Source organism: Zingiber officinale, chromosome 5A, assembly GCF_018446385.1.
Source record: "Zingiber officinale cultivar Zhangliang chromosome 5A, Zo_v1.1, whole genome shotgun sequence".
Classification (NCBI taxonomy): Eukaryota; Viridiplantae; Streptophyta; class Magnoliopsida; order Zingiberales; family Zingiberaceae; genus Zingiber; species Zingiber officinale.
In genome coordinates this window covers 71,855,828-71,881,363 of record NC_055994.1, presented here as the reverse complement: position 1 = coordinate 71,881,363, position 25,536 = coordinate 71,855,828, and the positions used below count along the sequence as shown (strand labels likewise).

Genomic DNA, 25,536 nt, shown 5'->3' with positions numbered 1-25,536 from the left:
ACAGATCATGTAGTGACCAACCGAATCAAAAGGATAACACAATCATTGCTATATGTTAAACACTTTATTATGCATATCAAAAGACATAAGTCAAAGTACCCGCCTCCGAAAAATAGAAAGGTCCGATCTGACTCCGAGATACTCGTCTCGCGTCAAAATCCTGTGTTAAATCGCACAGTTTAGCTAATTTAATTATAAACAAATAGCTAAACTAATTTCTAATCCACTGACTAGTTAGGGTTAGTTTCATGAACCCCAATCACACAGTTATACAACTTATAAACCTAAATCACCCTATAACCAAATTAATTATGTATCAAGTCGTACCTAGAACATGTATCAAAAATGTGTCAACTAAATCCATAAACCAAATACTTACCTTACCGCTGCGGGATGGGGTTGCTGCCAAAAATCAAAAACACCCCACAATACACCAAACCTCACCAATCCGTGACCTAGATTAGAAGCAAAGAAAAACATGAACTGAGATCTAGCCACAAACCTAATTCCACAGCTAGGTATGGCCCTTACCTTCCCAATTCTGCTAGGGCAGATCACAATGAAGACAGAACCACTGTGAAAAGCAAAACTAGGGCATAACTCCTTGTCTTCGGCACTGTCAAACAAAGACACCAGAAGAGAAATTCCGGCCAGCGCTCAGGGACCCAACCTAGGGTTCGGATGCTCGATTTTCGGCGGCTCCAGGTGTCCGCGAGAAGAGGAAGGAAGGCTCTGTGAGTTGCAGCGGCGGCGCTAGAAACTCCACAGCAAGGGCTACGGCAGACGAGGCTTCGGCTGGACAGAGGAGAGAAGAATCAGCGTCACTGGAGTCGGGGCAGAGGCTAGGGCACCGGCGATTGGGGTCGGCGTCGGCTTCTGTGGTCGGCGTCGGGTGGCTAGGGCAGGCGGTCGGGCGGCGGTGCTAGGGCTAAGAATGCTGTCGTCGTGAGGGGCAGGGGATGAGGAAGAAGAGGAGAACCGCTGGGCCGGCGGTTAGGGCAAGGAGATGAAAGGAAGGCGGCGTCGGGCTCGGGTGCGAGGAGGTGGAAGAAACGAAGGATTTAAAGAAAAAAAGAAAATGAAAAAGGAAAAGAAAAAGAAAAATAAAACTTTTCCTTATTAAAATTGGGTAGCCTAAACAGGCTTTTCCGGACCCCGATTTTATCCCCGTCAACTCGTTCGTACGAGCTCCGAAAAATTCCCGAAAAATCTCCAAAAATTCCGGAAAATTCCCTTATTAAGAGTCGCCTATTTTCCGGTATTTTACACTATCCCTCCTATATGACGGGAGAGACATCGGTATTCTTGATAGAGTGAGACCACGAAGTGCATGGCCATGCCCAAATGAGTCAATATAAGATATTGAGCTTATTTGATTTAGTGAGTCTACTTGGAGTTCAAGATTTAGATTGATCAGAGGATGACACGGTCTATGCCTCACATTGATCAATCTAGATGCCTAGGATAGAAGGACACTTGTCATATATTGTGAGGACTCATAATTAATAGTCACAAGGTGATGTTGGATCTCAACATTCTTGTAACTTGGGTAGTAATAATATATTGCTAGATACCGCTCATTACTTATGCTCCTAAATGGGTTTAGGGGCATTGCCAACGTTACAAGAACCTATAGGGTCACACACTAAGGGCAATTAGATGGAGATTATGTTCATTTGATGAACCTAAATGATTAGGTTCATATGATGAACCAAATTGAATTATGAGTAATCCAAAGTAGGCTAATTGAGTTGGACTCAATTTGGTTCATGTGTTAAGTGAGTCTAATTTGGACTTAGATTCATTTAATTAATTTAATTCAATGAATGGAGATTCATTAAATTAAAATTGACTTGAACCAATGGTTAGATTAGATCAACCAAGAGAGAGAAATGGTCAAGTTTGACTTGACTTAAGTAGGAAGATGAAGAGTCAAGTTTTGACTTGACTTTGACTTGACCAATGCCACATCATCAAGGCTTCTTCATTTGGTCAAGTTTGACTTGACCAAATGCAACCTCATGGAGGAGATCAAGAGACTTGACTCTTGATATTCCATGGGGGTTACATGCCTTGAAGTGGGCGGCCACTTTTAGGTGGAATGAATATTGATTTTTTCAGGGAAGTGTGGTAACTCCCTTCTTCTTCCTCTTGAGTTTTTCTTCTTGCTCTCCCTCTCCTCCCTACTGATTTCTAAGGTTGCTAGCACATCCTTAGAGATTATTCTCCATCTCTTGCTTGTGTGGATACACATAGAGAAGTGTCTACTTTGACACTTTTGAGATTTGGCGAACCGAGGACAAGCGGGAACGCGAAGAGTTTCGCTTCAAAGGTATAACCCTTTATCCATGAAGATCTAGGAGTAGATCATAGTTTGAAACTCGTACTCGTAATTTTGAAATCTATCCTTCGCACGAGATCTAGTGGCATGGGTGATTCAAGGTTTCCGCGACGCGAAAATGTGATTTTCGCTATCCGAAAAACCCAACAACATAATGGTGTAAAAATTCTGATCAATTTGATAATACATGGAATTAAACGTTGGAAATTTCTCCATGTATTTATTGATAAAGAATATAGTTACTAACAAAAAAAACTATAGAATAAAATGGGCAAACATAGTGGATAATATAATTATTTATATAACAATTAACATGTTATTTTAATATATCTTTAACGATCAAACCTACCTTTTGAATAGTAAAAAAATCAATAATATAATTGAAATAATTATTTTTTAAACAAAATTAATAAAAATTTCACCACATTAATTTTGTTCTCATAAAATTATTCGTTTACGTTTTTTTTTCATAAAAATTGACTAACAAGGCAAAAAAATTAAAATTATAAAATATCTTGCTATATATTCTTTGCAACTAAAAAGGAAATAGATTTAACACAACTAAACACAAGTATATAATCTTAAATTTCTAAAAAAAAAATAAACATATTGAATTAGAAACAATTCATATCAAATATAAATTCAAGCAGGAATTTATTTTATGCCATTTTAAAAATAATTTATATAAATAGAATATTTCCCTATTATAAATATTATTGTACTAATAATTTGTAACGAATTAATAAGATACGTGGATATTTCCTTATTCGCATGAATATTAATACGTATAAAAAAAATAATTCAGCAGACTAAGCAACACAACGGAAATACATAGATTGTCCTTTCTGCAAAAAGGCGTCGTAGACAAGGGAAGAGCAAGGGTTTACGTAGCCCGCCGCCGCCGTGCGTCACCACCATCATCTCTCTTCTAGATGTCTCCTTCTTGGTCAGAGATTCCTACGGATCTCTTATACTCAATCCTATCCAAGCTCTCCATCCCCGACCTCTTTCGCAGCGCCGCCGTATGCTCACATTGGTCCGCCGTAGTCGATAAGCTCCGCCGCAGCCCCGGTGATCAACGTCCTCAGATACCATGGCTTGTGCCGGAAAAGCAATTGCTTAAAGACGGAGATTGTAACTATCAAAACAACTACAACTTCTTCAGCTTATCAGAGGGCCGCGTGTATGATATCCCAAGCCCCGCCACTCGCTTCCTCAAGACTGTCGCCGGATCTTCTCATGGCTGGCTCATAACCGTCCGCAAGGTTAGTGTGCAGCTCCTGAACCCTATCACCCAGGTGCACATCAACCTTCCTTCGACCCCCACCGTGGGCGGCCGCAATGTGGAGGCCGTCAAGGCGGTGCTGTCCTCAGATCCCTCCCGAGGTGGAGATTACAGCGTCGCCTTTGTATTCTACAGCCGTTTTATGCGGAAAGAGTTTTTGTTCTTTGTTAATGCAGGAGATGAGGAGTGGAAGATGATAAACGGAGGTGGTTATCACTATGACGACATAGCCTTTCACAAGGGTAAGCTCTATGCGGTGACACGGTCTGAAGAACATGCGGAAGTGATGGTAGTGGCGTATGATCTCATCACGATGGATTCGACTCCGACATGGACGCCGGTGGTAGCTCTGCCAGACATCATTTGGGTTTTTGACGTCGTCTCGTACTTTCTCTGCACGTCTTCGGATGATCTACTGCTCACACGGATCATGACGAAAATATCAGAACGTTATATTAACAGACGGGACTTTTGGAAAGTGAAAAAATCAGAATATTATATTAACATGGTGGAGATTTTGAAAGTCGATACAGAGGAAGGCGTTATCATCAAAATGAATAATTTGGGGAAGTATACTCTTTTCTTGAGCGCAGCTTCTTCTCTTTGCATTGATACTTCTTCATTGCCGGATTTGAGGTCGAACTACATTTATGTCTCGAATGACTTTTGTGAGATTGGCTACCGTGATAACTTGGTTTACAGCATGGAGGACGAAACCTTCATCTCCTTGAGTTTGCCTCCGTTATCATCTCCAAGGCGGCGGCAGTCAGTATTTTCATCTACAAAGCTGCAGCGGCCAGCCCTAGTTTGGTTTGCACCCAGTATTGCATTGCATGCTGATCCAATGTAAACTTAAAGCTTTGGTTTTTTAGATATATTTTTTCTAATACTTGGAATTGATTTTAATTATTGTGGGATTATATAAACTCATATATGAATATTTTGAAATTATGATGTTAGACATAAGAAATTATTTGTTCTGTCTTTTCTTGTTTGATTTTCATATCGCATACCTCTGTGAGTTTATGACTAGTACAATCAATTGTTGAGGAAACAAACTCTTTTTTGTCGTCGTTGGATTCCAACACTGTGATCGGATGGACCTGTTTGAAGAGCTGCTAGACATTGCTCTTCTCGAGGGCAAAGATGAAGGCCTCCATGTGTAAGAAATCTAAAATCTATATATGATATGTCATGTCGTATATATGTATGATGAAGGTAGATTTTATGATTCATAGATGAAACCCACCTTAACGTTTCCACACTATCGGCCTCACGATCATGAGGTAAATCAGAAAACTGTAATTGGCCAGTATTGATGAGGTCTTTTTTCCTCGACTTTATCGAGATTCGAACTCCTGTTCTATGGTAGTAACTTTGCTCGGCACTAGCCAACTCAACTTTATCCCCAAGGCAATGAATATAAATTTTATGATTCTTAGATGAATGTCATATCCTCTAAATTTTATGATCTGAATAACTTCATCCGTTTAAAAATATTAGACTAGCTAACAGCCAACTAGATATAATTAAAGTATGTCAATCTCACATAAACAATTAGTCTTTATTTTTTAAGTTTTACAAACTTTAAGTGCATGTTCAAGTGAAACAAAACTACATCAAATTTAAAGATAAACCCTTCTTTATTTTTGAATTTTTAATCAATTTGGCATGTAAACTCAAATTGAGACAAATTAAAAGATGAATCCATTTTATATTCTTTGGCGCTTATAAAGCCATTTCATGCATTTAGTTTCTAATTTTGACGTAACAATTTTAACAAACACTACTACTTCATAAATTAGAACGGCTTAAATTTCACAATATTTCTTGCACCATCTATAGCTTTATTTTATAATTTTGGTCAACTTATGCTTATATAGCAAAACAAACATAATTTCAATTTCTCTAATAATAAAACACAATCAAATAAAATATTTAGATTTCATGATTCTTAGATGAAATCCACCCCAATGTTTCCACACGATCGGCCCCACGACCATCTATGACGAGGTAAATCAGGAAACTGTAATTGGTCAGTACGGATGAGCCAAGTTGGTGACCGGTCAAAGCTTGGGTCCCAAGCTTAGGTGGCCGGCCACTAGAATATTAAAAAGAATTTTTATTAAAATTATTTCTTATGTGGATATCATGGTTTTAAAAGATAGTTTAAAATTTAAATCTTTCCTTTATAGCTTTCTACAAAAGATTAAGAAAAGATTTGAAATTTTTCCTTATTTGTAGATTGAAAGGAGATTTTAATTTTGAGAAAACTTTTCTTTTTAAACATGATCATAATTTAAAAGAGAGAAAAGATTTGATATCTTTCCTTATTTGTAGATTGAAAAGATATTTTAATTTTTAGAGATAACTTTCCTTTTTAAAAATTATCCGTTTAAAAGAAAGATTTAAATTTATAAAATTTTCTTTTTATAACCTAACCCACCATGAAGGAAAAAATTATTGGAGAAATTTTTTATAAATTTCTGGAAACAAATTAGGAAGTTTTAATTTTTGTTTTAATTAAAACTTTTTGGGGAAAAAAGTGGCGGCCATGTAATAATGAAAAGGAAAATTATTTTTAATTAAATAATTTTTTTTTTTCATGGCAAAAGAATTAAGGAAGTTTTTAATTAAATTTCCTTATTTGTCAAGACCAATAAAAAATTTTCCTTTTCATGGCAAAAGAATTAAGGAAGTTTTTAATTAAATTTCCTTATTTATCAAGACCAAAGAATATAAAAGAGGAGGTAGAGGTGCCTTCATGGTGAACGACTCTATAATTTTTCTTCCTCTCTTTTCTTCCTTGATGGTGGTCGGCCCTATTATTTTTCCTTCTTCCTTTTCTTTCTTCTTCATTGGCCGGACCTTGTAATCTCATGGAGCTTGAAGATGGCCGGATTTTAGCATGGAGAAGAAGGAGAGAAAGGAAGTATCCCTTGGAGCTTGGTGGTGGTGACCGAACCACATCTATTCATGGAATATTTGTGGTGGCCGAATCATGCTTGGAGAAGAAGGTGGCTTAGGTGGATTCTCATCTCGGTAGATCGTTGCCCACACAACGTCCGGGATAAGAAGAGGAATACAGTAGAAGATCAAGAGGTCGTTCCATACAAAGGAAGGTATAATTAGTGATCCTGTCCGAAAGCTGAATCAACGGATGCTGGGCACGTGGCGCTCTCCAAGCGGCTGACGTAGATCTCCTGACTATCCGCACGGACTTCCGGTGAACCTGCACAGAAGTCGGGCCGGGAACAGGATCGTAAGGCCGAGCGGATGGTAAGCTCGGCCGAAGACATAAGGTAGCATACTGCTAACTGTCTCCACAAAGCACATTACCGAGAATCTCCTAAGTAGACCATTATATATGTCCGGCCGGACGTAAGACGGAGGCTGGCCGGCCGGACGCCCGGCAGGGAGTAAGGGGAAAAGGACAAGGGACATCTTTTTCTGACAGTGGGCATGTTCTACGTTCAGGCCATACTCAAAATCCTACGACAGAAGGATCCGCTGTCCCATCAGAGACGTGCTCAAACTGTAGCAGTATGGTGTCAGGTAAGCTCCTCTGACAAGCCCACATTACGGTATGGGAAAGGACACGTGTATACCTCGGTATGTGTGCACTCACTTCTCCACAGCCCTATATAAAGGCCCTCACCCTTCGCCGGAGGTACGCACTCTACGATTCTTGGAGCCACTTTCTTGTTGTCGAGCTTTACCTGACTTGAGCGTCGGAGGGTCGTCGCCGGGAACCCCTTCCCGGCCCGACTTTTGTGCAGGTTCACCGGAGGTCCGTGCGGAGAGTCAGGAGATCTACGTCAGCCGCTTGGAGAGCGCCACGTGCCCAGCGTCCGTTGATTCAGCTTTCGGACAGGATCAATTAGTAATTAATTTCCGCATCATACTAGTTGTATTTTTTTTGTATGAATTTCAAACACAAGAGGCCTTAGATTCTAGATTTTCGAATTTGTTTCGAAGATGTGTTTCTTTTTGTTTTATTTTTTGAATTTGTGATTCGATTGTTCTTTTTGGTTAACTTAGAGTTATTTAAGGAAATTAAATATTAGCTTTCCTTAAAAGGCTTTGTCTAGGTGGTGGTGGTTGCTCCCATATCCAAGAAAACCATGTGCCTCGCCATGCAGTCCTGGAAGTCAATTTTGAAAATTAATATTTAATGGAATTACTAACATAGGTGGATTTGAATCAATAGTGTTAAGTTCCGCTTGCGATTCAAATTTAAACTATTAAGAACAGATAAGTTAAATTTGGAATCAATGATGTTAAGTTCCGTCTGCGATTCCTAATTTAACTTCTAAAGAACACAATAGGTTATTTAAGGAAAGGTTCGATACTTGTACAAAAAAATTTTGTACAGTGGAACCGGTACGTTTTCCTAGGACTAACCAACACCCTTGATCCCACTGATAACGAGTGAGACCAAATAATTTGATTGGAGTTGTTGCTAAACCATACCACATAGTTCCAGCAACAATGAAAGCTGCAAAAAAAAATAAATAAATAACAACGATACTACTAGAAAGTACAATTTCAATATTGCTCATACGCAATCCTTTGTATAGACGTTACGTTGAGACAGACGAGCACGAAGATGGAACAAACCCGCTAATATGCCCAATGTACCCGCTGCAATATGATGAGAGGCAATTCCTCCATGAATAAAAGGATCAAAGCCTTTCGTGCCCCATGCAGGTTATACTTTTTCGGTTAGTCCATAAGGATCGGACACCCATATTTTAGAACCATACAAACCTGTTACATAAAATACGCCAAAACCAAAGCAAGTCAATCCTGAGAGAAATAAATGAATTCCAAAGATCTTAGACAAATCCAAAGAGGATTTGCCCGTACATTCATCATAGAATATTCTAAGTCCCAATACACCTAATGCTAGATAGCTGTCAAGAAGCATAAACCAGACAAAAAAATATTTGCCCCCGTCACACCTTCATAACTCCATTCCATAAACCAAGAATAAGTGTTCCTATGGCATTCCTTGTTTATTTCATTCCATAGGAAAAGTTATTCAATTCTGTGAATCAAACACCTCATTAGAGTTATTCAATTCTCTCATCAAACTATTTGTTTATTCTAATTATATGTTTTTTTTATATAAAATTCAGATTCTATAGTTATCTTATTTGCAGTTTCTTTATAAAAAATCATAAAAGATATGAATTTATTTTCTCTATAATTATTTAAAAAAAATAAGAACTTATAGACAAATCTAATACAATAGTAATTTTCATAAAAATTTACTTACAAGGTAAAAAAAATTAAAATTATAAAAGATCAAGCTATATATTGTTTCCAACTTGCGCCCCGGCTATACGCTTTCAGCTGTGTACCTATATTTACCTCCCTCCATATCCGTGAGACCGGCTCTAGGGGGCCGCTGATGTGACGGTTCCACATTTTTTTTTATATATATATTGTTTCCAACTAAAAGGGAAATGGATTTTACACAACTAAACAAGTATATAATCTTAATTTTCTAAAAAAAAAATAAACATGTGGAATTGTTCATATCAAATATAAATTTAAACATGAATTTATTTTACGTTATTTTAAAACTAATTTATATAAATAGACTATTTCCTTATTATAAATATTATTGTACTAATAATTTGTAACAAATTTATATATATATATATATATATATATGTGGTTTTGAATTATTCACTTGAATATTAATACGTGTCATGAAAAGTTAATTCAAAAAAAGACTAAGAGCATCTCCAATGCAGCTTTTTTTAACAGGTTTATAGAGTTGAAAAATCTCAACAAAAAAGTTTTAATGAGTGGAGACATAAGTTTTGAGGTTTTTATTTTAAGAGCAGGTTCGATATTTCAAACTTTCTTTTTTCTCTTGAAGATAGAGGCATTAATCATTGAAAAATTAATATTGCATGTTTGATTTTTTTAAAATCATTAAATATTTTATTTAATAGTTAAATTATACACTTTTCTTTTAAAAATAAATATATTTGATAAGTTAAAAAAAATACAAATGACTATAATTAAATTAAAATTCATAAGTTAATTAAATATTAAATAAAAATTATAAATTAAATTAAATTAAAAATCATAAGTTTATTAATTTATTAATTAAAAATTATAAATAAATTAATTTAAAGATGAGAATTAAATAAAATATTAAGTAAAAATTATATAGAGATATTAAATAAAAAATAAAAATAAAGATGTATGATTTGTAATGTAGGACCCACAAAAAAAGTTGTATGGAGGTTTTTTGATTGTGAAGAGAATAGTAGGTTTTTCTATTTTTGATGTGATATTGATGTGACACATTGGAAATTAAAAAAAAAGCATATGAAGAGATTTAACTATTGGAGATGCTCTAAGCACCAAAACGGAAATAGTTAAATAGTAAATATCAAAATTGAATTTATTTATTTTGAACTAGTTTTGAGCCAAAATTTTTTCTATATTTAGCTTTAAATGGAATTCAAATATCACATATATTTTTCAAATACTACAAATAGTAAATGCATATATATTTTTCCAATTAAAAAAATAATCTTACTTTTCTAATTAAAAAAATAATTTATTTTATGCTGTTTTAAAATAATTTATATAAATAGAATATTTCCTTATTATAAATATTAATTAACAAGATAGATATCGATTTTGACTTATTCATATGAATATTAAAATTGTGGAAAAAAAATCAGAAAAATTAAAGACTAGCTAAGCATCGAAACGGAGATAGCCCGCACGACGTCCTTTAAAAAGGGATATTCAATTCAATTCGCTTGTTGCCTTTTCCGTTGCCCGCCGCCGCCGTCGTACTTCACCACCACCGTCTCTTCTTAGATGTCTACTTCTTGGTCGGAGATTCCTGCAGATCTCTTGTACTTAATCTTATCCAAGCTCTCGATCTGCGACCTCTTTTGCTCCGCCGCCGTATGCTCACATTGGTCTTTCGTGGTCGATAAGGTCCGCCGTAGCCCAGGCGATCAACGTCCTCAGATCCCATGGCTTGCGCCGGAAGAGCAGTTCTTCATAAATGGAAAATACAACTATAGAAATAACTACAACTTCTTCAACTTAGCGGAGGGTCGCGTGTATGATATCGAAGCCCTTTCCGCATCCTCAAGAATGTCGTCGGATCTTCCCATGATTGGCTCATAAGTCATAACCATCGGCAAGGTTAGTGTGCAGCTCCTGAACCCTATCACCCGCGTGCATATCAACCTTCCTAAGTTTCCCACCGTGGACCGCTGGAATTTGGAGGCGTCAAGGCGGTGTTGTCCTCAGATCCCTCCAGAGGTGGAGATTACTTCGTCGCCTTTGTATTCGACTGCCCTTCTATGGACGAAGAGTATTTGTTCGTTCTTAATGCAGAAGATAAGAAGTGGAAGATGATAACTATAGGTGATTATGGCTATGACTATGACGACATAGCAAACTCTATGCTGTGTTAGTATATGAAGAACTTGACGAGGTGATGGTAGCGGCGTATGATCTCATCACGCTGGATTCGACTCTTGGTATTAAATTGTTCGATGCGCAACGGAAGGTGTGAAAAATAGATTAATTAAACATCTTTTAAAATTTTTCATAACAAAATAATTTTGTTTAGATCGAACAAAAGATCTTGTTTAATTATAAAATCTCTTATAATTCAACATGCAAACATTAAATATTTTCTTTATAATTCTACAAAAATAGAATCTTTACCTTGAGTTCGCGCCTAAGATTCGCAGGTCGCCGGAGTTCTTCATAGGTTACCAGAGTTCTTCCAATGCCACGATCTTCCTCTCCAATTCTTCGAATCAACGGATGGACAAAAGTGTGGGCTAACTCTTTTAACTTTTCTCACAAAATGAACTATAGAATTTTTCACCAAAAATTCTCTTTTTCATTCTTTTTACTTTTGAGAGAGAAAGAGAGATGTATAATATAGTATGGAGAGAGGAACGTGTATTATGAACATGGGATAGAAAGACGCAAACCATTTCACTTTTCTCACTTCATGACTATCGAGTTTTTCACCAAATTCTCTTTTTCATTCATTTTACTTTAGATAGAAAGAGAGATGTATAATATAGTAAGGAGAGAGGGGAACGTGTATTATGAACATGGGAGAGAAAGAGGGAAACGTGTATTATCGAGTGGGAGAGAAAAGAGGGGAGCATGTATACAAAAGTGGAAGAGAAAAAATGGGAACGTGTATTATAAAGTGAGAGAGAAAATTTATAATATTCACAGATATTGATTTCTCTCTTTTATATTTTATTCGTAATTAAATTACAAATAGAATATCTAAATACTTGATTTTTCTCTTATATATATTTTATTTGTAATCAAATTACAAATAGAATATCCAAATATTTGATTTCTCTCTTTTATATTTTATTCGTAATCAAATTACAAATAGAATATCTGAATATTTGATTTCTCTCTCTTTTATATTTTATTCGTAATCAAATTACAAATAGAATATTTGAATATTCGTAATCAAATTACAAATAGAATATCTGAATATTTGATTTCTCTCTCTTTTATATTTTATTCGTAATCAAATTACAAATAGAATATCTCCTTTTAGTAAAAATAATAAACAATTTATTAGTTAATAAATTTTATGAGAATAAATAATTAATCAAATTAATTATTTAAGAGTATCCATCATGATTATACGAAGATGGTTTGGGGACCATGGACCCATAATTTCAAGCTCCAATAAATTTAGATACAATTAATTAAAGCTCTTTAACTAATTATCTAATTTATTAATTTCGAGATTATTCCACTAAAATCCGGAATTGCACTCTTGAGAATTATGGAACATATTTACTCAAAAGATTTGAATAGTCCATTGATATAATCATTACATGTCGATCAACCCTCCGTTCATGGTTCATAAATAGAGCTAGGCGAAATTACCGTTTTACCTCTCTATTTGTATCTAAAACCTTAAGTACCATTGATTCACTAGTGAATAGTTAATTCATAATCTAATTATGAATTAGAGCGCTCAAACTATTTAGTGCTAGAATCAACACTCAAGAGAACCATTTTAGCATCCTTTTGGAAGTTACAGATTCCGTATCTATAAATCATATTCCTAGCTGAATGTATAACTGAGTCTCCAAAATGTAAATGTTACACCTATTATTTAAAATAGATTTTAACAAACAAATCAAGAGACTTGTTAATACAAACAAGGAGTCTATGACAACTCAGGATTTAGATTGATCTACATATGATCATTTTAGCGATGTTGATTCGAGTCTTTGTAACGGTACTTAAACATAGACACTTAAATCACATCTGGTCCTTGTCCTATATAATTATATTATATAAAACGCCTCTGCTTAGTGTCAGTGCACTGATTGTCCGGATAAGACTATCATATTCATAATGTCAGCAAACTGCATTCATGATTTCCAATTAAAGATCCATACTTTAATCAATCATGGACATTTTAAATATATTATCTATGATTTTAATCCTCTTGTATATAACAATCTTATATACTAAAATCATAGTTACATCAATATATTATCGATTTTATACAGATATTCATTTTTATACAAATAAGCATAAAACAATCAAACAATAAAATAAATGCTTCTTTTATTTAATTCAGCAATTAATAATAAATATCTGTTTTATGGGCATATTCCCAACAGTAGCTCTGTCAGACATCATTTCGGATTTTGATGTCACCTTCTACTTTCTTTGCACGTCTTCCGAAGATCTACTGCTCACACGGGTCGTGATGAATGAACCGGAAAATTATATTAACGAATTGGAGGTTTGGAAGGTGGATACATAGAAGTGCGTTATCAACACAATGAACAATTTGGGAGAGTATACTCTATTCTTGAGCGCGGCTTCTTCTCTTTGCATTGGTACGTCTTCATTGCCGGATTTGAAGTCGAACTCCATTTATATCTCTATTGACTTGTATGACATTGGCATAAGTGATAACTTGGTTTACAGCATGGAGGACGAAACCTTCACTTCCTTGAGCTTGCCTCCGTTATCATCTCCAAGGCGGCTGCGGCGACGGCGGCAGCGGCAGCGGCGGTTAGCATTATCATCTACAAAGCTGCAGCGGCCAGTCCTAGTTTGGTTTGCACCCAGTATTGGATTGCATGCTGATCCAATGTAAACTTAAAGCTTTCATTTTTTTAGATATATTTTTTTCTAATACTTGGAATTGATTTTGAAATTATGATATTAGATATAAGAAATTATTTGTTCCGTCTTTTTTTATTTGATTTTCATATCATACATCTATGTCTGAAAGCGAGAAGATAGAAAACTAAGGATATGATAGTTTCACTGATTATAAATCATTCTTTGCTCTGTAAAATAAGTAATGTCAGTACCGAGCCAAGAAAAGGGTCCCGACGTTAGTCCTCAGATGCTTACGGCTGTCACCGGAACTGTAGAAGAAGTGGAGCAACAGTAGAACTAGTGCAAAACAGTAATAATGTATACCTTCGCCGATGATGAATCCCTTTTTATATAGAGCCCTAATGGGCGACATGCACACTTCTTGAGGTTTGGGCGCATTCTCCAATAAGTCTTATGAAAGGACCTGTCAGGAAAGTATCTCTGACACCATACCTTAACAGGGCATGCATATCCATGATAAGACAGTAGAAGCTTCCGTCGTACGATCTGCTTGTCGACCATGCCTCGTATCAGCCGCATTATCTTCCAAAAGGATGTCGAGAGAAACTACGGTGATCCGGTTGCTTGGCCGAGCGGGAAAGCCGCTCGACCGGGACTCCGCTCCGTCCATGGCTAGGCCCCATCGTTTGGCCGAGCGGGGTAACCGCTCGACTATGACTTGTTCGCTCTGTTGGCTCAGTTGCTCTTCCCTGTAGTGACTGTGTAGTAAACATGCCCTCCCCCTTTTAGGCAAGCTACCCGATTTCCTTTACCATCCCGCTGCTCCGTACTGAGCGTCGGCTATCTTACATGTCTACCCCCGGTCGAGCCCTGATTGACCCGACCAGCCTTTGCAATTATCTTCCGTTCGGCCAATTGATGCCCAGACGTTGACCATCTTAACTTTAACCTCTACCTTAGTAGTTGATCCCGTGCCAGGTGTGCCTTCCTCTATCGCCACATCAACAATCAATTGTTGAGGAAACAAACTCTTTTGTGTCGTCGTTGGATTCCAACACTATGATCGTATGGACCTGTTTCAAGAGCTGCTAGTTAGACATTGTTCTTCTCAAGGGCAAAGATGAAGGTTAATTTCCATGAGGAAGAAATCTAAAATCTATATATGATATGTACGATGAATGTAGATTTCATGATTCTTAGATGAAATCTAAAATATATAGATGATACACTATGTCGTATATACAATGAATATGGACTTTACAGTTCTTAGATGAATGTCATATCCTCTAAACTTATGATCTGAATAACTTCATCCATTCAAACATTTTAGACTAACTAGCAGCCAACCAAATATCATTAAAGTCTTGCAATCTCACATAAATAATTAGTCTTTATTTTTAAAGTTTTACAAACTTAAGTGCATGTTCAAGTGAAACAAAACTACATCAAATTTAAAGATAATACCCTTCTTTATTTTTGAATTTTTATTCAACTTGAATCCATTTGGCATATAAACTCAAATTGAGACAAATTAAAGATGAATCCATTTTATATTCTTTGGCGTTTATAAAGTCATTTTATGCATTTAATTTCTAATTTTGACAATTTTAATCAAAATTATTATATAAACTCAAATTACTTAAATTTCATAAACAAAATTTCACAAATAAAACTCCATGTAACAATTTTAACAAACACTACTACTTTATAAATTAAAACGTCTTAAATTTCACAATATTTCTTGCACCATCTATAGCTTTATTTTAAAATTTTGGTCAACTTATGCTTATATAGCAAAACAAACATAAGTTCAATTTCTCTAATAATGAAACACAACAAAATAAGAAATTTAGAATTTATTTAGACAAATGTTAAGTCAAACTATGGATGAAGCACTAAAGAGTCGAACTTTAAATAATCAAAAACCATCAATGATAAGTTGCAGTACCAAATGCTCACAAACAATCCATAGACCATGAAGAAGAAATGAATAATGGAAAATGTTTCTTCCCAACATAAAAGCAATTTTTATTTGAAGTAACTAAGTTTCGAACCTTTCCTAAGTCCCAGCTTCAGCAACTTGCAAATTCAACCTCATGGCAGAGTGAATAACTGTGCTAGCCACAAAGGGATTTACGAAGAAAACCTAGCTCTCAGCTCAGATGTCACCACACCAATCAACTCTTCGGTGTTCAGATAATTTTCTCAAGTGATGCTGAGCAAACAGAAACTTTAATTTGAAAACATGAAAAGAGTTGTTGCCTAAGCAACTAACTCTCGAGTTAATCCTTTGATTAGCGGCTCCATTAAATTATCCTTTGACTGTATATTGTCAACAGTGATAATCCCATTGAGAGCAGTTGTCTAATGGTGTTATGTTTATGACGTATGATCCTGTCCGAAAGTCGAGTCGACGGATGCTGGGGATGTGGCGCTCATGTTGATTGTGCGAAGTGGACCTGCCAACACAACCACGTCAGTACCGAGCCAAGGAAGGGTCCCCCGACGTTGGCCCTCTGATACTCAAGTCAGTCACCGACGATGTGGAAGCAGTAGAATGAAGAAGTAGAAGAGCAGTAGCAATAGTAATGTGTGTGTACCTCCGACGAAGCTTGGACCCCTTTATATAGGGCTCCTGTAGCACGCGTGCATGCTTCCCAAGGCGTGCACATTTCTCGAGGCTTTCCCTGAGAAGATGTATCAATAAAGTGTCCCTGACACAGTACTTCAATGAGTCAAGCACATCTCTGACGTGACAGTGGAAGCTTCCGTCATCGATCCTCTGCCTGTCCATGCCGCCAACCATGCCGTCTGTCGGGGGCACGGGCTCCTAGAAGGATATCACTAGATCCTCCTTTTGTCCATTATTAGGTCGAGAGGGTAAACCGTTCGACCAACCATCAGCCGTCCGGACGCTATCATTCTCGGGCTGAGCGGGATGGCCGCTCGGCCAACCTTCCACTGTCCAAGCTCCGCTGTTGTGCCTAGTGGAGCTGTGTCTGAATGTAGTCTACTCCATCGCGACCCCGCTTTGCTGGTTCCCAGGTTTGATGTAAGTCCGAGCGAGCTGACCGCTCGGCATGTGCCTCACCAACACATGCTTTTTTGAGCGTCAGAAGCTCGGTACGTGGCCGAGCTATGATGATGTTGGACCGGACATTCTTTATCTCGGTCGGGAAAGGGGGTTACCCACGCCTTGACTTTGACTTCCACCGTGGCCTTGCCCCTCCTTGGGGTGGTTCCCTTATCCCCACATCACATGGCTCCCCATCAAGTCTAGTCGAAGGAGACTGCAAGTCCGACTGATTGGACAAAAAGTTTGGAGATCAGTTGGCCTATCGGCCGAGATACTTGTGGACTTCTGTCGGTTTGTCGAAGAGTGTCGATCGGCTATAGGACTGATCCTTGAGGTTGATCGGCGCTTCGAGTACTTGTACTTGAGACTTTCTCCTTGGTGTCTTCTTCGAATGAGTGCGGTCAACGCTGACATCACCCGAATCTCTTCAGAATTCGTGTAGATCGCCCCTGATCCTGTCGGGAATCTGAGAAGACAGGGCCGCCGGAATGACGTGGCTGGAATGTTGACCGCATCTCCATGACCCGGATGGTGAACTGTCTTCTATGTTGACCAAGTCATCGGAAGACCTCCAGTCAACGCTACCTGCAGCCAACGATTAGGTTGCCCAGATCTCTGGTACCCCGATGCTCGAGGCGAGCCCCACGAATATATAAGCAGTCAAATAATAGCAGAACAATGAAATAAATATAAGATAAATACGGTTACGTACCCTAGCCTCGGGGGGCGCCCTCGGATGGATCGAGGAGCTGGTCACATTGCTGATCGAGTCGTCATGACCCTGAAGAGTGGATGAGTCTGATTAAGTTGGAGAGCTGGATCTAACGACGAGGAGCCGGACATAGTGTGGAGCCAGAAGCAGCGGCACGAAACCAGATGCGACCTCGGCACGTAGGCCGAGCTATGACATCGACACGTAGGCCGGGATAAGACCTCGGCACGTAGGCTGGGATAAGACCTCGGCACGCAGGTTGGGATAAGACATCAGCACGCAGGCTGGGAGATAATAACGACAAGCAGGCCAGAATAATGCAAAGACTAGAACATAATCTCAGCTTGAAGGCCGGAAACACAATATCGGCTCGAAGGCCAGAAGCACCATATCGGGTCGGAGGCCGGAAGCACTATATCGGCTCGGAGGCTGGAAGCACACCACAGTGGCACACATGTCGGGGGCATACAATGATGAGGAATCTATACTGGATCAACGTCGGAGTATTAAAGACGGTGACAACTAGCTGTAATGCGGTAGGGGCCGCTATTGCGGCATGAAAGGCATGGTTGTAGTGGGCAACCGTGGTGCCCCTACGTGCTTGGGCGGATCAAGATTGCCGGATATGGCGCTGAGAGGTGCAAACGACGAAGGAGACGAGGTGGGGAGCAGTGCTTCACCGCTGGATGCGCTGCCAGTCTCTAGGGAAAGAGGAGGAGGAGAGGAGGTGTTGTTGTCCTGTGCAGCGCGTCGACGTGGCCATCAATGAGCGGTGAAGGTGACTAGGTGGTGTCGGCGTGGAGAAGACGAGGCGCCAAGAGCTCGGCGGGAAGGAAAACTAGGGGCGTGCCTCACCGGTAGTGATGGTTGGTCATTGCGACGAGGAAGCAAGTGGGAGCATTGTCGGAGAGTAGATGTGGATGTTGGTGTCGGTCCCTCTCGCCGGCAGCGTGATCCCGCGCGGTGGCAGCGACCTGCGCCCGTGCGGCGGCGGCAAAGCAGGAGGTGGAGACAAGGGAAGAGGGGGTGACTGGAGGAGGAAAAAGACGGGATCGGCCAGCAGTTGACAGCGAGGAGCATGGGAAGGAAGAAGAAGGCTTCCACTTGGTTCCTGTTAGCGGCGGCGAGGCAAAACCACGAAACCCCCTCCCTCGCACAGTACCTCCTCCCCTCTCTTAAGCCATAAACAGTAGTTTTCCCAACTTGCCCCTCTCTTTCCCTCCTATTTTCTTCTCTGCCCCTAAACCATCTCCGTATCACAAGCCTCCCCTTCAAGTCTAGTCGAAGGAGGCGCAAATCTGACTGACTAGACCAAGCCCAAAATAAAATCGCTACCGAACGCGGAATCAGATTGCTGGGCTCGTCTTATCACGTCGAGTGGCTGTCGCGATGCCAAGCAAGTGACTCAAATAGTATCAAGCGAGCGATGAGAAATAGTGCGGAGCGCATGTCGAGCAAGTGATTGATCAGATGCTGAGGGAGACCGAGTGATATCAAGCAGACACTCAGGCGATGCTAAGCAAAACGATCGGGAGTGATCGAGCAAACAGTCAAGTGATACTAACCAAGTGACTACGAAGATGCTAAGCAAATTACGAGAAATAATACCTAGTCAACAACTGGACCAATGCAGAGCGAAAGGAAAAACGTCAAGTGAGCGACGAGTAAAATGATAATCGGCCGAATGACACACGGGATGCCGAGTAGATCGAGCAAAAAAGTGTCGACCGGGGTAGTCGGAAGAATGTCGATCAGGCGGAGAGACGCTGGGTAAGCAAGGCAGAGCATGTGACCGCGAAAATGCAAACTGACGGATTCGAAGAATGCCGACCGGGACACCAAAAAATACCAGTCGAATGGTCATAAAATGTGATTGGACGACCAAACAATGTCAACCAGGTGACCGTAAAATGCTAACCGGGCGAATGAGCGGACGATGCCGAGCGGGCGATTGAGAAAGTGTCAACCCATCGATCATAAAATACTGAGTGTGCGACTACGGTGGCGACGACGCGCAATTGCAACGACGTCGGGTGGTGGCAGAGGAAGTAGATTGGGTGAAGAGGGTGACTGGAGAGAAGAGAGGAAATCGGGATCGGCTTGAGGCTTTGTATTCGTGGAGAAGGGGAAGCGACACGAGGGAGGGCGGCGTCGGGTTGGGAAACGAAGGGAAAGGCTCGGCGTCGCGCGAGAGGGAGAGGAGGAGACGAAGGGGGATCGACAGTGGGGGAAACTAGGGCTCGGGTGAGAAACGAAGGAAAAGAAAAAGAAAAAGAAAAGGAAAAAAGGAAAAAAAAGGAAAAAGAAAAATAAAACTTTTCCTCGTTTAAATGGGTAGCTTAAATAGGCTTTCTCGTGGCCCAATAATTGATCCCCTTAAACTCGTCATATGAGCTCCGAAAATTTCCCAAAAAATTTTTAAAAATTCCTGAAAATTCCTTTAAGGTTATATTTAGGTGCCATATTTTACATTCTCCCCAACTAATAAAAATTTACTCTCAAAATTTTTGTTATTTACCATTAGCAAGTACTAGCTATTGCTAAACAATATAAATGTTGAACAGAAATTAACCCACATATTTCAAGTGAAAAGATGGGGGTATCAAGCTCGGATCGTATCCTCGAGCTCTCAAGCAGCCTCCTCGTCAGAATGATACTACCATCCGACTTTAACCAACCGAATTATCTTGTTCCGCAGCTGACGCTCTTTGTGGCCCAGAATCCGTACTGGAACCTCCTCATAGGTAATGTTAGGCTAAATGGGAACTGGTATATCTAACATAACATGTGTTGGGTCGGCTACGTATATCCTCAGGATAGACACATGGAATACATCATGAATGCCTGCTAGAGCCAGAGGTAGCGCTAGACGGTAAGCTACCGCTCCAATCCTCTCTAAGATCTGGAAAGGCCCAATGTATCGTAGAGCTAGGTTACTTCAAAGGCTAAATATCTTCACCCCTTTTGTGGATGACACTCTCAAGAATACATGGTCGGCAGTAGAGAACTCTAGGGGTCTACGCCACCGATTAACATAACTCTTCTGGCGGTCCTACGCCTCTGACATCCTCCGTCTGATAGTGCGGACCAACTCTGCCTCCTGTTGAGCTCTCTGCAGTCCTAGTAGTTGGGCCTCTCCAACCTCCTCCCAGAGGGTGGGTGTTGATGTGTGTAAATATAATGATCGTTTATGCATATTTTAACGCACATTCACTTACTTTATACATATATATTCTTTGCATGATCGTCTATTTTATCATGTACTCATCATAAATACTCTTTTGTTCGGATATCTGCTCTTTGTTTGATTTTGTGTTGACAGGGACAACTTTCGGAGCAAAAACAACTATTGTCGATGCACCGGAACGAGGCAGAGAACACTACCGTATAACCTTGCACGATTGTGTGGCCAAACAGAAGAAGGACAGTGCATGGCTGTGCAACTCTTGCACGACCGTGGTGCCAAACAGTGACGGATCCTTGCATGGCCGTACAATTGTGCACGACCGTGCCCCCCACGATCACAGCCAAGCAGTGCACGACTGTGCAATCCTGCACGACCGTGTCCTAGGAGCCGAGCCCCAGATCCACATGGTCGTGCCAATTGGCACGACCGTACAGTGCAGCCAGAAGCATAAGAAGGCACAATCGTGCCACATCCGTACGACCATGCCGCCACAGCTGTGTCCTAGCCTATAAAAGGTTTCTAACTCTTCTCCTCGGGGGAGGTGAGCCGTCAAAGGGAGAATCACCTTGGTGCTGTTCCACGCCGTCCAGGACCTCTGTCGAGCGATCCTTCATCACCACATCAACTCCAGAAGCAAAGGATTGGATTCGAAGATCACTTGTCGTCGTTGGATAAACATCCTTTCTCTCTCTCTCTTCTTGTTTGAGGATTGTATGCTTAATTACATTATGTCTTTGGATTTTTCTTCGGCGTCTATGGAGTAGATTCCATGTTCTAGGATTAGGGAATAGTTGTGGATTGGTTTTGATGTAAGACTCATATTTATGCCTCTATTCATTGGATGATTTCGCTTGCTTTGTTTCAACTACTTGTTGTGTATTAGTTGATTGTGTAGGAATTGCTAACCTCGTAAAGAGAGAATCTTAGATCATATACTCGAGGGGCCCTAGTGATAGGGGTAACCCGTTCATGGACATCTAGGGTACTATTAGTTAGAGCCCTAGAGCCAATCATATGATGATTGTTGTATGGACTCGATGTATCATATTCCTATATATTTATAAAGGCGTTTCTTTATGGTTATTATACTTACTTGTATTGATGCCAAATAACTAAGTATAATAGCATCCTTGAGTAGAAGGTTCTTATCTATATCAATCGATTGGTTGAATTGATAGTGAGATGATATAGAGAACACTACTCTTAATCATTCCTAGTCAAGTATTAACATTCAGGGACAATGTTAATGCTTTGAGACTAGCATGTAGGTCAACTCGATGACTTGATCTCACAAGTCATGGATATAGAGATATCAAGTTGACACATGGGTATGTATTGGAGAATGTATACTGAATGACCCGCCATGAGAAAGTATCATGGATCGTTATATGAGTGTCATCACTAAAAGAAAAACCCTCATAGACATCGGTGGAACAACAGCGGTTTTAAGCAAAAACCGATGTGTTTGAGTATTTTACACCGGTTTTTCCAAAAACCGGTGTCTATAAGCACATCTTTTCGCTCATAGACATTGGTTTTTTAAGACGATGTCTATTAGCGCCTTTTTTTCGTTAATAGACACTGATTTTAACAGCGATTTTTAAAATCCGGTGTCTATGATACAATAAAATAATTTAATTTTCCCACCAATACTTAGTCGAAATTTGCAACACTTTACTCTTCCCTCCAAACCTAAACCTATATCGCGTCGTCCCCTTCCTCTCCCGATCAGGATCAAGACGCCCCTTGCTTCGTCCAACCACACCGCTCCTCCAACTCCTCCCTCTGGGTAAGAAGAAGAGGAGCCCTTCTCTGCCCTTGCTTCTCCCTTGCTTCTCCTTACTTTTTGATGTTTATCGTCGAAATCTGAAGACTTAGTGGAGACTTAGCAGCTAAGGCTTGTTGGAGACGGCAACCTTTGGTCAGGTCCTCAAGCTAAGGTTGGAGCCGCCCGATCTGTTTGCTTTTATGTCTTGCTTTTGTTGGTTATCGTGGAGCTGCATTATGGAGGTGATGGTCGAGTTGGATCTTTTTGTTGGGCTTTTCGAATCGACCATTTTTTTTGGTTTCTAATATGGTGATTTTATGAGAGAAAGCTGGGGTTTTTGTTTGATTTGTGGCGGTGTTGTGGTTCTTGCTGTGGATTTTAGGTCTGACGGCTTGTTAGGGCAGCAGAAAGAGTTGATGATTGTTAGATCCAACTCGATCCGCCACGAACAATGCAGGTAACAACGTTGCTTCCGTGCTCCACGTTCTTTGCTAATCGTTGGTAGAAATGCTTGTTAGAGCTTTGATATGTGTCCTTCCGTTGCACATTTTGTGTGGGAGGCTTTTTTCCCCTTCTGTTACCCTTCTCGATTTGCTAAGAATCCCACATTCGGGTCGATTTTTGATCTCTGCTTTTATTGGTTATCGTTAGCACATTAAATTCATTTATGATGTATGAGTCTATAACATAGGGTTTCTTGGAATGTTTGGATGCAGTTTGGTAAGGAAAGGTTTGATTTCACCGCATCTTAGGAGAAAAGGGTCGTGTTAATATAGATGACCTGGGTGAAGATTGGTTGTGAAATGGAGCAGTATGAGGTTTTGGAGCAGATAGGGAAAGGTGCATTTGGGTCAGCTCTACTGGTGAAGCATAAGGTCGAGAACAAGAGGTGAGAGCTGTGATCTATCTTTTCTACTATTGTAGTTCTTTGCTTTCTCTATCTCCATATCATTTTCTTCCTTTCTCTTGTCTGACTCATTTCTTGGGTTCTATCTTAGTCTTTCCATTTATACTACAGGTATGTCTTGAAAAAGATACGCTTGGCACGCCAAACCAACAGGTCCCGTCGGTCAACTCATCTGGAAGTGAGCACTTTTACTTGGCCCATGTTGAGCATATTCATGGCTGAGCCTGTATCCTAATCTTCAACAAAATTTGCATACTATCAGACTATTTTCCTTTGATGACTCATTTAGAATTGTGATGGTTATTGCATTGAAACTGGATCACTATTTAGAAATTATTAGACCCCTAACCCCATAGATAATTGATATTTTCAAGTTTGAGCCTTCTTCATTCATTATGATGTTGTACATGACATTTGTTTTCTTCAGGTCTTATGGTATGCCTTTAAAATAATTTTTCTGGAACTCGTGGGTATGCCATGTTTAAATGTTGACTGCCATTTCATAACAAATGATAGCTATCTCAAGTCAAAATTTGTTCTTTATGGTCGCTTCGTTTGCTTGCTACCTCATCTATATAGAAAAAAAAGTCAATAGCCATCTTGTTCATATGCTCGTAATAGCATGTGTTCTGTATAGTGTTTGCGTGCTATTTATTCTTTTTTTTTATCTTTGCCACTATTGCAGATGGAGCTAATTTCAAAAGTAAGAAGCCCATTTATTGTGGGTTATAAAGATTCCTGGGTTGAAAAGGTTTCTAAAAGTTTACTTCCCCTTGATTTATTATGATAAGTTTCTTTTCTGTTTTAGCATTTAGATTGTAAATGGATGTTTTATGACTGCATGTTATATGTATTAGAACTCTAGTTATTTAATCCATGTTTATTGATTCAGTCAATATTCTATGATTTCTTAAACTAGCATTGTTCTTGCAACTGAAAAGATATTTTACATGCACTCTTTGATTAATAACTATATTGGTTATAGGAGCAGAGTGAAGAGCTTGCGCATACTTTTGTGGACTAGATTGACTCTGAGAATAGCTGCCTAGGCTATATGGTTTCAGGGTCTAAAGCTAATAGTGCTTCAATTCATCAAAGTGCTGCTATAAATAGCAGTAGAGTTGTCCATGCCCAAGAGTTTGATGTTTCAGTAACAATGTTGAATATTGTATGTAGTTCAACACATTTTGTCAAAAATTTTCTTTCCATAATTAGTGAATGAGTTAATAAATTGCTCTCTTCTTAGTATTTTTGTTAATTTGGTTCTTCACAGGCAATTATTCTCTACCATATCCATGAGTATGCACATTCATTATCTGTTCTCAAAAAGTTGTTCCAGAATATCGAGCCAATTAAAGAGGTATGCCTTAATTTAATCATCTTATGAGTTATTGATAAGATGATTCTTTTTATTCTGCCTTGCTGTTTTTTCCTATGCAGCAAATAGCTCTCCGTGTATGCCTTCTTCTACTGGATGTTGCATTAGCTTGTGAAGATATTTTACAAGTCTCAGTAAGTTTCTTTGTAATCAACACCTTTTACTTTTTTATTTTCCTCAATGATGTCTCTTTTATTTTTTTTTAAATTCACAAAATGAAAGTGCTGCAATATCTGTTTTTTAGTTACTCAATCTGATTTAGATTTTTAAACTTGAATAGTTCAGGGATTATTATCAGTAGCTTTTAACATATGGGTAATTTGGCTTGGCTGGTCAAATTTCCCCTTGTGCTTGATGTGTTTCTATATAGTCTTTGAACTTCTCTTATTTGAGATGAACAAGTAGATAGATCCCTTTTAGATATTCGTTGCTCCAGTTGTTGCGCTTGGGGTTTATGATCTGATCTTTCATTTGATTTCCTCTAGTTCTACAAAGTTTATGTCTGATTGAAAGAACAGTCTTGAATTAGTCGAGTTTGTTCTTAGAAATGATTTCATAAGCCTAGCTCGAAGAGGATTAAGTTTGAAATTAGTGTTGACTAGTTAGCATTTTATGCCATGAGACCATAGAGAGATGTCTTGGGACTAACCATGTGCAGCCATTATGCTTTAGAAAATGTCATTGTTTTACAGTGGAATGAGATGGTTATGCTGAGTACCCATCATGGGAAATTCAAGATAACAAGCAA

General features: G+C 39.1%; 1 protein-coding gene and 1 long non-coding RNA gene across 2 annotated transcripts; both read left to right on the top strand.

The window, feature by feature from the left end:
- Positions 1-3,273: 3,273 nt before the first annotated feature.
- Positions 3,274-4,476, top strand: LOC121979628 (F-box protein At2g05970-like). The gene has a single exon (XM_042531621.1). The coding sequence runs from the start codon at positions 3,274-3,276 to the stop codon at positions 4,474-4,476; it is 1,203 nt and encodes a 400-aa protein (XP_042387555.1).
- An 18,443-nt stretch (positions 4,477-22,919) lies between these two features.
- On the top strand, positions 22,920-23,576 carry LOC121982894. Its single transcript, XR_006112318.1, has 3 exons — positions 22,920-22,960; positions 23,220-23,392; positions 23,522-23,576. It is a non-coding gene; the product is annotated as an uncharacterized LOC121982894 (long non-coding RNA).
- Positions 23,577-25,536: the final 1,960 nt, after the last annotated feature.